Source organism: Aquarana catesbeiana, linkage group LG05 (genome assembly GCF_042186555.1).
Source record: "Aquarana catesbeiana isolate 2022-GZ linkage group LG05, ASM4218655v1, whole genome shotgun sequence".
NCBI classification, from domain to species: Eukaryota; Metazoa; Chordata; class Amphibia; order Anura; family Ranidae; genus Aquarana; species Aquarana catesbeiana.
In genome coordinates, this window is record NC_133328.1 from 55,129,832 (window position 1) to 55,143,272 (window position 13,441).

Consider the following 13,441-nt stretch of genomic DNA (forward strand, 5'->3'; position numbering starts at 1 on the left):
GAATTTACAATAAAAACAGCACTGAGCTGCAACTAAATTTATTGAGAAGGTACATTGGGATGTCATCCATGATGAATAGCAACGCATGTTACTGCAGCGCATTAAGGTGCACTGCAAAACATGTGCATTGGAGCTGCGCTTAGTGCATTGAAAACACGTGTTTCGGCCTTTATGGAAGTATTCTGACATTATGGGGTTAATTTACTAAAGTTAAATAGACTGCACTTTGCAAAGTGCAGCGCACTCTCCAGAGCTTAGTAAATGAGGTAAAGCTTCACTTTGCAAAGAATACCCAATCACATGCAAGGAAAATTAAAAAAAGCATTGTTGCTTGCACATGATTGGATAATGGCAGTCTCCTGACTTTTGCTCATTTACTAAGCTCTGGAACAAATGATCTTGCAGAGTGCACATTCTATTTTTTCTTTAGTAAATCAGCCCTGTGTCCCTGTGTGTATCATCATCAAGTGTTTGCAAGCTTACAGTTAGGCCTCATGCACACTGGATGTTAAAATAATGTTATAAAACCGCCAGTAGCTTTGCAGTGAGTTTTTCAACTTCTTTCAACTTTTTTGCAAAAGCAGTTTTTAGCATTTTTCCGTGTTAGCGTTTTTTAGCATTTTTCTTTTTTTTGAAGAAAAAAAAACATTTTTTTTTTTGCAATGGATCGAAAACATTAAAAACCGCTGGTGAGCGACATTTTTGAGCGTTTCAGCGTTAGAGCGTTTTTACAGCTGAGAAACGTCTCTCAGAACCCACTAGTTTTGTTTTTTTTTTACTGCTCAAAAACGCCACTGCCCAAAACTGCTGATAACACCCTAATGAGTGCCTGGACACTATGGGCATTGGATAACATGATGGAGAGTTTAATGACTAGAAAAAAACATCTACAGCCAAAAACAGCTGCTGTAAAAACGTCAAAAAACGTCCAGTGTGCACGAGGCTTAAAGGGCGAGGTGTGCTACATCAGAGAACTGAGGGGAAAAAAAAAAACGGAGAGAATACAAATCAAAATAAGTGTTTTTTTTTTCCCGTTTACAGCAGAGCCAATGCCAAGTCCCAGTATGTATGTAACCAATGGGATTTCTGTATATACCTGACCAGCCACAGCCTAAGCCAGCCTGTCATTGATTTGTACAGGCTGGTTGTTTGATCCACCTATCCCTTCCTCGCCAAAAAAAAAAAAAAATACATCCAAATGTTGCGGCCGTGTGCAAGAGCCCTTATAGCTGTGATGCTCACATTTACTCAAAGACATAGCTTTAATCAGGTGAAGACTCTTCTACAGGAACTGGTTCCAGCCAACTCAATGGATTGCTTGAGGCTGGGTTCACACTATTGCGAATTGGATGTGGGTTTTCCCCCGTATCCAATTTGCATAGCAGGAGATTGTGTGTGGCTCTCTATGGAGCCGGGTCACACTTCTCCGCAGCAGCTCTGGTGCAAACTGCATAGGAGTCCTGTGCGTCTTTTGGTCCAATTCAGCCAAAAATTCAGGCTGAAATCGGACCTGAAACGGTGAATAGAGACGCACTGGACCTCCTCCACTGCATTCTCCAGTGTGAGCCCAGCCTGAAAGAAGAACAGGATTTGTTTCTAAATGCACAAAATAGAAATGGCAAATTATATTTATTAGAAATAAAGTTGAAGAATGTAAATAATTAGGGATCAGGAAGGAATTTTGCACTATTTCAGCATGCTTTATAAATGGAGTGTGTTGCTTTCTTCGGGATCAGCTTTGAGTTTAGTGCTCAGGTGGAACTCCAGGCAGATATAGGACACAAATAATGCAGCTCTGTAATCACACCAGAACGTGGGGCAGAAAACCTGTGTTCAGGGTGCGTTTCCCACAACGCATTCAAAACTCACTGCAGTTGCGATCTGCAGCAGGTGTCAATGTTACGTTAGCGACACCCCAAATGCAGGTCGCACCGGATTGCATGGTGCAGAAGGACAATGCAACCTAGTTTCAGTGCATTTCCAAAAGTAGTGCATGCACCGCTTATGGTGTGGTGTGATTTGAGCTAATTGAAAATGAATGGGCTCAAATCGCACTGCATTGAACCGCATGTGAAATGCACAGGAAAGTGGAGAGTGTTCCTGTGCAATTCCTACTGTGAACTGAACCTGACACATCATGAAAGGTATGTTTAAGTGCAAGCAGTGTAAGTTCCTGAATTTGACTGGGTATCAGACTCTTGCAGTACATGCACAGTAGGGCTTAGTCTGGGAGAGGGAGAAGCAACACAAGGAGACAGTAATTTGTGCTGCATTGCTTATGTGCTAATAAGTAAGATGTTGCTAGGAGGAGAAAGCAGGGTGACAGAGTGATGAGTGATCAGTGTTCTGTTTCTCCTTTCACTGTTCAGTCACAGGCTGGGGGAGGGACAGGACCGGTAAGTATTACTGAACTGCAGCAGAGAAGAATCAGGTCCCCTTCCCTGCCAGGCAGGGCTGTGCTTGTATTTTATCTGTGTATATGGTGATTTGACTGGACTTCAGCTTTAGGCCATGGGGCAGACTCCGATTAGATCAGCAGAGGATTTTCCGCGGACTCCCTGCTTATCAGAGCAGAATGGGTGGATGACAGGTCTGTGTCCGCTCAGTTTATGTAGAGCAGACACGGACCAAGCCTGCTCTGGTCTATAGATTGTGGATGTAAACAGACTCCACTGTCCACTTACACCGACTGCTCTCCAATCTGAGCCGCCTAGATGCAGGCGGACGGACCCCCTTCTTTTTTTTTTTAGCAGACCGGATCGGATTGGTGGTAGGCGGGCATAAACGGACACACCCACTGGTCCATGGGGGTGAAAGGAGGGTCCAATCAGGCCCGCCTGAAAAACTAACAGGCAGACCTGATTGGACCCTTTGTGTGAAAGGGGTCTTAGGGGATTTTTTATTTTTCTTTTCTTAAATCAAAAGACGTCTTTTCTTTTCAACTAGCATTAAGCCCAGGTTCACACTGAGTTGCGGGAATGAAGCCGTGCGAGTTCACTCCCGCATGTCAGTCCCGATTTCAGCAGCAATTTCACAGACATCTGTGTGGGTTTTTGCACAGATGTCAATGGAAATCGCAAGCTGAAATCGTAACAAGTAGTACAGAAACGACTTTTTGAAATCGGTGCGGCGCCGCACCGATTAGGACGGTGCCATTGCCGGCAATTGCCGCCGATTTGACATGCCAAATCGCATCAATGTGAACCAGGGCTAAAACTATAATATGGAAAAAACTTTTGCTTACCTTCTTTTTTTGAGTCCGATTTTCCAGCCAGTCATCCATTTGTTCTTCGATTTCCTCAATGCTCACACCTTGGTCATAGGACGGCACGTGAGCCACAAAATTGGATTCGGGTGCAGAATAGACAGGAAATTCGGCCTTTGGTTTTTTCACTTTTGGCTTCTTTTCTTCTGGAAATTTAAAGCAGGTTACATAAAGGTTATAATTCGAGTACATTCTTCTATACTCAAAGAATAGTGCAACAATTGGCAACATATGAAAAAATATCCAGGTGTCTTGCACACTGTACGGATCTATGAGCATCAGACATTACTGGGAGAAAAAAACATGAGAATTTGCTGCACATCTCTTGCGCATATTTGTGAGTATGTACACACACAAGCAAAAAACTGTGGCATTTGCGTGTATTTGTGAGTATACACACAAAATACTGTCAGGCAACTCAGATTTCTGTATTTTTTTTACTGATCAATAAGTAATCAATGTTTACGTGCCTGTGTGTACAGGCACATTGAAAACAATGGGCTGCATTTAGATCAGAAAAAAAAAGAAAAACGCCCAAAAGCCAGAAAACAAAGTGTTTTCAGGCAGCAGTGTGCAAGAGGCCTTAGAGTACTTTGTGTCACTAAACCCACATCATAAAAAACTATCAATAAATTCTCTTCATACTCAATCATTATGGGATTTGTTTTCTGTATCCTGCAAAAAACCTGGTTGATCCTGCTGTCCTCTATGACCCCTTTCACACTGGGGCCGCCCGTGCATTAGCGCTAAAGCGTGGTCCGTTTAAGCGGTATTTTAGCATTGTTTAAGCAGTGTTATTTTTGCTGCTAGCAGGGCACTTTTAACCCCCGCTAGCAGCCGAAGAAGGGATTAAATAGGCCTGTGTTGCGGAGCTTCTGAATCGCTTTGGGGAGCGCTGCTCATTCTTTGCAATGGGCAGGGGCGTTTTGGGAGCACTGTATACAAACTGCCCCAAAGATGCTGCTTGCAGGACTTATTCTAACGTCCCGCAAGCGCATCGCCCCAGCGTGAAAGCTTTCACATTCAGGTGGCATGGGAGGCAATTTTTTAGGCCATTTAAAGGCGCTATTTCTAGCCCTAAAAGGCCTGAAAACTGCCTCAGTGTGAAAGGGGTCCATCTCCACCTTCTCTCCATGTCCTCAATTTATCTAGGGATTTTGCAGAGCAGTGTTGGCAGCTCTGCACATGCTCAGTTTTCAGTGTGTTTCTATGCTGAGCATTTCATTCCTATCACATCTAAGCAGCCCATGTGACTATAGAGTCACACATCTGGGTGTATACATAGTAGTAAATTACAGCCCATGCCCTCCCTCCACCTCCATGCCCACTAACCAGCTAAACACAACGGGGGCAGGATATTACATGTAGATTGATGGAGGCTTCACCCCCCCCTCTTATTCTAATACTGGAGGGGTGTGACACAGCCTGTGACTGGCAGAAATCTACCCACACTATTTTACTGCCAAAAAATAATAAAGATGGCAATTTAAAACAGTTATTGATATTATTTATTTTTACTCTGTGTCATGTAAATGAAACAGTTTGTGTTTAGTGTCACTTTAAAGCAGGTCTTTCAGTACAAATCACATCAGCATGTAACTTATGAAAATGTCGGTTCAAACATGGCAAATATCCCCTTTATTTTTAGTTCCCAAAAAATATCTGTATGGTTTGTTGGTTTGGACCCATATTTGTTTATATTTGTTTATCTATCTATAGAGAAGACATTTTATAACATCAGTGGGTATTGAATGGTAAAAATCCAAATCTAAGGCACCACTCCAAACATCCAGCTCTTAACTTTCACAGACCTTTCCAGGTGGAAGCTCCTCCAATAAAGAGATATAAGATGAGAGTCGCACTTCTTTCTTGATGCTTTATTATTATTATTTATTATTCTGTTGACAGTAAAACAGCTGCATACATGTCGCCTCCACCCAACAAAGCACACTCCCTAAACATGATTCAAACCTATAGGTTTGGGATTCTAGGATAGATTAGTGGGATGAAACGCATTTAGGGAATGCGATTTGTTGAGTGGAGACTACATGCAGCTGTTTTATAGAGATGCACCAAAATTTTTGGCGGCCAAAACAAATCAGCCGAAAATGGTGTTTTCTGCATTTTGCCGATAAAGAAAAAGGTGGTGATAATTGTGGCGAAAACACATGTGATTTTGCCACAATATTACTACAATTTTCCTGTGCTTATGGTATGTTGTTCATAGGTCATGTGACTGAAAAACCGCATTAAAAACGGTGCGTTATTGCTGCGTTTTCAATGCATTTCAATGGGGAGGTGTGTTTTTGGTGCAGTTTTTTTTAACTGACCAAAAATGCAGCAAGCAAGATTTTTAACACAGCAACGGAAGCGCAACGGACCAGTGTGAAGACAAACATAGAATTTAAAGGGATGCATTTTTCTCTAGATATTCTTGCGCTCTGATATTTTAGAGTGGAACTTATTTCTAGATCTGTGTTCACTTTCCTTTTTTGATTCTGTTATGAAGGTATGGTACATTTTTGGACCATATGGCCAAAGCTGCCTCCCCAGAACACATCCCAGAGCAAAATATCAGATATTTGCTTTTTAACCTAAACTAGATTTTGATAAATGGGACATATTCTCATTTTTACTAGCAATAAGAAACAATAGGATTCTATAAGTAACAAAAGATAAATCCACCTTTTTATAGGGCAATCGTATGAAAGCATCAAGGCTTAAAAGCAGAAATTTACACATAACAACTTGATAAAAAATAATGTTTTTTAGCAAGGAACATACATTCAGTGGCGGCTCGTCTTTTAGGGGTGCACGGGTGTCGCGCCCCCCCCCCCCCCCCCCCCATCTATGCGTCTGGCCCCTGATCTACATACAGGGTGCCAGACTGTGGATTCCATTGGGGGGGGGGGGGGGATTGGGGGGTGGTATTTTTTTAAAGCACGTGATTAGAGCTCTAATTGGCTTCAAAAAAGCACTGTGCCCCGATTCCACCCACTTGTGTGATGATAGCGAATTAATATTCGCTATTTTCACACTAAATTTTCTCCCCACCAATCAGGAGGCAGGTCGTGAGACCCGTTACCCAATTGGCCAAAACTTCAGGCGATCTTATTAGGTGCCTAACGCTTAGGAGGAAGAGAGAGTGGAGACGCGCGGCAGAAGCCGCTGCCCGCACTCCACCGCCCGACACCTAGATGGGGTCCGCCCGCCATGCTGGAGGACACCGAAGCCACTGCCCGCAGCCTAGCTGGGGTGCGAAACCCACCAACCTCCACTGCATACATTCCACATTGATAATAATGCTAACAAAATGAATGTGTGTCGTATATTGCCTTCAGTATTGTTTTTATTTCTTCTTGCTAGGGGGCTCTCATTTAGCTGAAGCCCAGTGACCATGAGCAGCAGTAAATCTTTAGGCTGTCAGCAAAAGGCTGCCTCTAGTGGCTCCAAATTTCAGCACAGTGCCAAGAAACAGAGAGCAACTGTACATGTGCAGAGCAGGGCGAGTCAGTGTATTACTGGATTTTAAACAGTATAGGCCCTTATTTTTTATGTTTTACATAGCTATTACTGCAAAAAGGGGCCAGCCTGAGGTGATCTAGCAGAACTTAATTTTCTGACTAAAGTTCCAGTCTAAGATGGCTATGCACTGGTAAAACAACATTTTTTGTTTTAAGAACGTTTGTTTGATTTTCCAATCAATAGTGGGATCAAATCACAGCAATAAGAAAATTCAAAGGAGCAGGATGCAAATTTCTTCTCTTCCCTGTGCAGTGCTTCTGAGATGACCCTGATTGATTCACTATGGCAGTGCTGGCCAATCAAAATTGATCGGGTCTGTCTGGAAATGCTGCACTGAGATAGGGAAGAAGAGCGAAGATTTCAAATTCCAGGGCCCCGGAGTGGCTGCAGGGTTGCAACCCTGGAGGTAAGTACAGCGGGGACTGGGGGGATAGGGGGTGTCTGGTGTCATTTCATCTTTACATTTTTGACACTTTATCATCACATCTGAAATATTGGGCGATATGTTGTAAAACTGCAAAGGTTGTAGAGGGCCATTAAGTCCCACCCCATACTGCAATGCCCCACATTTATTTAAAACATTGGTTGTAAACCCTTACATATACCCAGTGAAGTGACTGGCCTCAGGTGATACACAGAGAATAAACAAATCCTCCTACATAAGTAGTAACTGTTTATCTGAAATCTTCTCTTCTCTACAGCCACCAAAAGTCCAGAATTTATAAAGCTATTTTAAGTGGTCAGAAAAAAAAGGGGGAGCATAAATTCTAGAGCTCAGTAAGGAGTGCTGTGAGGGCTGAGAGGAGGGGAGGGGAGAGGAGGGGAGAGGAGGGGAGGGGAGGGGAGGGAAAGGAAAGGGAAGGGGAGGAAAGGGAATGGGAAAGGAGGGAAGGGAAGGGAGGAGAGGGGAGGGGAAGGGAAGGGGAGGGAAGGGGAAAGGAAGGGAGGGGAGGAGAGGGAAGGGAGGGGACACCTCCCTAGGGTTGCCACCCATCCGGAATTCACCCAAACAGTACTGGCTTTGAATCCTGTGTCCGGGTATCAGTCCACCTGAGCCCCGGACAGAGTGTTCAGACCCGGCTGAGCCATCTCCTATTATGACTCTGTAATGGGGTACCCTGTGCAGGTGTCTCCCTCCCTTCCTGCACTGTCTGGCGCTCTGGCCGAGTCTCCAGCGATGTGTAAGTTATGTGGTGCCATGTGACACATTGCAGGGCGACTGTGTGCTGTGAGGGGAAAGAGACGCGCCAGTGCCTACTCCATGCAGACACACAGCCCCGGGCTCTTCCCCTCTGCAAGCCAAACATGTGACCTGTCCAGAGTGCAGGGGACACAGACATAGAGCCTGCAGTGCGAGCTAAGGGGACACGGACCGCTGGGTAAGTGCAGAGCTGAGGGCCCTTCCTTTCCTCCCCATAAGTCTTTACTTTCCTGCCATCCACAGTCCACAAGCTCTCCAGTGTGGGACTTGTCATGCTGGTCTTTCCAGGGACATGGCTGCTGATTGAAGATCGCAGTAAAATACTCCCTGCAGTCCGATCCTGGCATAATTACTTCATTGTTCTGTGCTCACTCAGTAGCCTTTATCTGATATCTTCTCTATTTGTGGGACGCCTGTGGATTGCTTTGATTTTTTTTTTTGGTAATTTAAAGGTGCTTAATAGGGTTGTAGAATGCACAGTGCCACTTTGTGAACAGTTTGGATGGGGTTGGGTTGGGTTTGGTAGAGCCGATTCAGGTTTTTGGATGGAGGTACACTGCCCTGCCGACACCGTCCACACTGCCCTGCCGACACCGTCCACACTGCCCTGCCGACACCGTCCACACTGCCCTGCCGACACCGTCCACACTGCCCTGCCGACACCGTCCACTCTGCCCTGCCGACACCATCCACTCTGCCCTGCCGACACCGTCCACACTGCCCTGCCGACAGTATCCACTTTTAAGGTCGGCTAGGTTCATATTTTAACTGTGAAATTTCTTTTATTAATCTAATCATATTTTATGGGCACACAAATGCTTTTGTTTTATTCAATCATGCCCCTCTAGTTCCCCCCCCGCCTCCACTGTTAACACAATTTGGCCACAGCCCGTTCACTGCAGCGCGATATGTGCACCTCCTTACTACTCTCCTAGGGTAACTCTAAGGTGTCCCAAGTCTCTTACAATCCTATACCGTGTACTACAAAACAAATTGCTGCGCGCCGTTAAAGTGTCCGGGTTTGGCTTGAAGAAAAGGTGGCAACCCTACCCCCACCATCCACCCACCAGACACACACACACACTTCACACTGCACACATGAACAGAGCCAAGGTTTTCAATCAGCTGGAGCACCCTCCCCTGTCACCTTTTTTCTCTTGGTGTCAGGAAAGATTGACAGAAGTGACACATGTTGATAGCAAAGCACCAAGGCAGCAGACAGAAATGACACTTAGTGCTCTTAAGTGAGACAAGTACACACTATAGAAGGATATGCTTTGTTCATATTTCATGTCTGAGGTTTACAACCACTTTAAGCAATTTGTGGCAAACAACCACAACATCCCTATCCTGGTGCACATTCATCTTATTTCAGTGGTGAATTTCAGCTGAACAATATCACTTTGGGTCTAATACAACCAATGCAGCCTGAAGATCTTGTAAAAGTTATGGTTTTCAATAAAAGCTGCACAGAAATTTGCCTTGCCAGATGATATAACTAAATTTACTGTGAAATATGGAACACCAAAATGTGGAAAATGGCACAGATGGGGGTAGAGGAGTATACAGCCATGAAATGACTCATCTTACTTAATTGAGACTCGAGCTCTGCCTTGGCTTCAGCTTCTTCCTTTTCTTTCATTTTCTTCTCATTGTACTCTGCATAAAACTGTTTGGCATCCTGTTCAATCCAATAAAACATAATACAGGAATCAGTAATAAAAAAAAGAAGTTCCTTGAAAAGCAGTTAGCAGTAATTAGGCACAGTCAGGAGGATATCAAATTTATATTATATTTGACTTTTTAATTAATATAATGAATTTAAATGAATATAAATTTATTGTTGGCCATTATTAGCACCTTTAGCGCAAGAAAAGCTCAAGAAAAATGCATTCTTTTAAATTCTATGTATGTTTTCACACTAGTTTGTTGTGCTTCCATTGTGGAGTCAGAAATCTTGCTTGCTGCATTTTTGGTCAGATTAAAAAATGCACAAAAAATGCACCTCCCCGTTGAAATGCATTGAGAACACATCAACAACGCACCCGTGTTACATTTTTCACATGACCTATGAAAAACACACCATAAGCACAGTAAAATCCTGTGCGGGTTCGGTGCCATAATCAGCCATAATCCTTTTTCTTTATCAGCAAAATGCGGAAAATACCATTTTCGGCTGCCAAATTTCGGTGCATCGCTACTTGTTTTCACTTTTTGCTGCATCTTAGGTGTCCTTTTATGAAAGTGCGGTAAAATACCGCTTTTCAGTTCTCAGGCATTCTCAGAGGAGATCGCTCTCCTCTGAGTGCCTGTTTATGAAAGTGTGTAGATCGCTTCTCATGTTGAGTTGAGGAGCGATCTACAAACGCCGGGAACTCCTGAGAATGGCTCCTCTCACTGTAATCTTGTGTGATATAGCGGGATTACAGTATGAGGAACCATAAAATACAAAAGTTTAACACAAATCAGCACACATTATTCCCCAACATATTAATAAAATAATAAAGATAAATTCCCCCTACACAATATACATTAACCTAATTATAAAAAAAACATTGTTTTTATCAATATTTAAAGATCATACATGTTCCTATTTAAATGTGAATGGTGTATAGTAAATGAATGTAATGCACATATGTAATGCAGCTATACACCATTCATATAAATGCAAAATACATTTATAATCATTAAAAAAATAATTTTAATAAAGTATACAAGTATAAATATTTATTAATAAATTAAAATAAAATATATTTCATTATAGATAAACATAAAAATTGATAAACTGGTGCGATGCGAGAACACTGCGAATCCACTGCGGGTTCCCGCATCGCACCGACTCGCATGTCAGTTCACACTGCCATATGCGAATCGCTGGGGAGTGTCAATACATTGTTAAGGACACCCCCAGATCAGCTTGCATATCGCACTGCGAACTGACAGTTCGGACATGAATCGGATCGCATATGTGTGAACACACATGCGATCCGATTCTGGTCCGAACAGAAAAAAGGGTCCTGTGCGTGTTTGCACCGAATGCGGTGCGATATCAGCCATACTATCTGTACAGCTGATATCGCACCGCACAGACATCGCATGTAATGTGAATGGCAGTGTGCTGCAAATAACATGCGATGCCTGTGCGATGTCCGGCATCGCACAAGTGTGAACTGGGCCTAAAAGTTAACACCCCCAAATCAGTTCGCATATTGCAGTGCGATCTGCAAACTCGGACAGTCCGTATATGTATATATATATATATATATATATATATATATATATATATATATATATATATATATATATATATATATATATATATACATACACATATATACTATAAATTCCTATCCTGCTGGTTTTGGGGTGTGTAATGGTGGGGAAGGTGTGCTCTGACTGTTTGGTGAAAGAAAGAAGTCAAAAGACTTCTTTCTTTCTCCAGAATATCAGTCAGTTTCAGGCTTCTCACTCTGATTCTCCACTTCTGAGATGGTGAATCAGAAAGTGAGAATTCTGCCACAGATCGCCAGTGAGGTGCGGAGATCGCACCTTCATAAACTGGCCGTTTCTGTGAAGTCAGTTACAAATTCTCACTGTGCTGAGATAATCAGCGGAGAACATGTTCTCCGCTGATTATCTCAGTTTCATAAACTGGTAAAGCGCTGAGATCAGCGGTGAGACTCGGGATCGCCGCTGATCTCAGTTTCATAAAAGGACACCTTAGTGCTGCTGACCTCCTGCAGGCTCCTTGCAACTACTCTCTGTCTACATGCACTCTAATGATGGCTGCATGGTATTTCTCAGGCGGGTTTCTTGTGGGCGACAGCAGCGCACTATACCTGGGAATGGGTGCTAAAATAGCCACTTGTAATCCCCATCAGAAGCCCATGAGACAATGCAGGAGCACAGAGGGACAGGGACAAGGCATGTGACCCGACCCTAGAACAGAAGTGCCTGAACAAGAACTGTTATGGCAGGACCACCAGGTATTATTGTAATAAAAGTTGCAGATTCAGAATATTGAAAAAGACTTTCGAAACTACATTAAACAAAGGTAAATTTTAGGCTTAGGTTAGTTCAAATCTTAAGATTTTAACGGTTGGGATTATATATAGTTCCATCCATACACCATGTTGACATACAATGTGGCAGATGTCAACTGTCCAAGACATGATTAGAGGTATAAAGGTTGTGGGTGCAAATTCTGGTGTATGTTCTTAACATTCATTTGAATTGAGGAGACCACCTGTAAGAGTGGTGAGATGACCTGACCATCAGTAACAAGTCCAGCTGGATGTAACTAACTACTAATAGCATAATCTAAATCAGTGGTCTCCAAATTTTGGCCCTTTGCTTGCATTTATCTGGCCCTTGAGGTGCTTTTTCTCCCACTACTACAAGATACTATTCCTCCCACGGACACTAACAATGGGGCATAATTCCTGGTGGTGACAGGACGATTTCTCCCATTGACACGAACAACGGGACACTATTTTGCCCACTGATACCAATGATGGGGCACTATTCCTCCTACTGACACCAATGATGGGGCACTATTCCTCCTACTGACACCAATGATGGGGCACTACTCATTCCACTGATACTAATCGTGGGGCATTATTTCTACTACTGAAACCAATGATAGGGCACTATTCCTCCCACTGATACTAACGATGGGGCACTATTTAGCCTACCGACAACAATGATGGGACATTATTCCTCCCACTGATACCAGTGATGGGGCACTATTCCTCCCAATCATACCAAGGATGGGTCATTATTCCTCCCACTGACACCAACGAGGGGGCACTATTCCTTCCCCTAATACTAAATATGCATTGTTTATGCCAGGACAATTTTTACTCGGAATGTCCACAGTCCGGCTCCCCTAAAGTCGGAAGGACAGTAAACCGGCCCTTTGTTTAAAAAGTTTGGAGACCCCTAAATAAATGAAAGCCTTCAGAGACACAGGTCATAAAGTAAACCTACAGTGTATTTACCGTATATACTTGAGTATAAGCCGAGTTTTTCAGCACATTTTTTTGTCAAGCACTTTTCTGCAGCAAAAAATGTCATTTTCCGAACCAAATTCGGGGCCCCGTATCTCGGGGCCACTTGGTGTTAGGAACTCCAAATTTGGTGTGCAAACCCAGTGGAACTAGTATCACAACATATCCAAAGCTGGGGTTCCTAGCACCAAGTGGCCCCGAGATACAAGGCCCTAAATTTGGTTCGGAAAATGTCATTCTCTGCTGCAGAAAAGTGCTTGACATTTTCGGGACTGATTTTTGGGGCCCTGTATCTCGGGGCCACTTGGTGCTAGGAACACCAGCTATATTGTGGTGCTAGTTCCACTGGCTTTGTACACCAAATTTGGGGTTCCTAGCACTAAGGGGCCCCCGAGATACGGGGCCCCAAAGTCAGTCAACTGTGTCTATCTGCAGCAATGT

At 43.4% G+C, this 13,441-nt stretch overlaps 1 protein-coding gene across 1 annotated transcript in view; it reads right to left on the minus strand.

The window, feature by feature from the left end:
- The window catches only part of DNAJC1 (DnaJ heat shock protein family (Hsp40) member C1), a 230,608-nt gene that overhangs the window by 81,539 nt on the left and 135,628 nt on the right, over nucleotides 1-13,441 (minus strand). Inside the window, exons 7-8 of the mRNA XM_073629761.1 lie at nucleotides 9,582-9,672; nucleotides 3,245-3,411 (exon numbers count right to left, since the gene is read on the minus strand). Coding sequence (XP_073485862.1) covers nucleotides 3,245-3,411; nucleotides 9,582-9,672 — 258 coding nt within the window. The remainder of the gene's footprint in view (nucleotides 1-3,244; nucleotides 3,412-9,581; nucleotides 9,673-13,441) is intronic.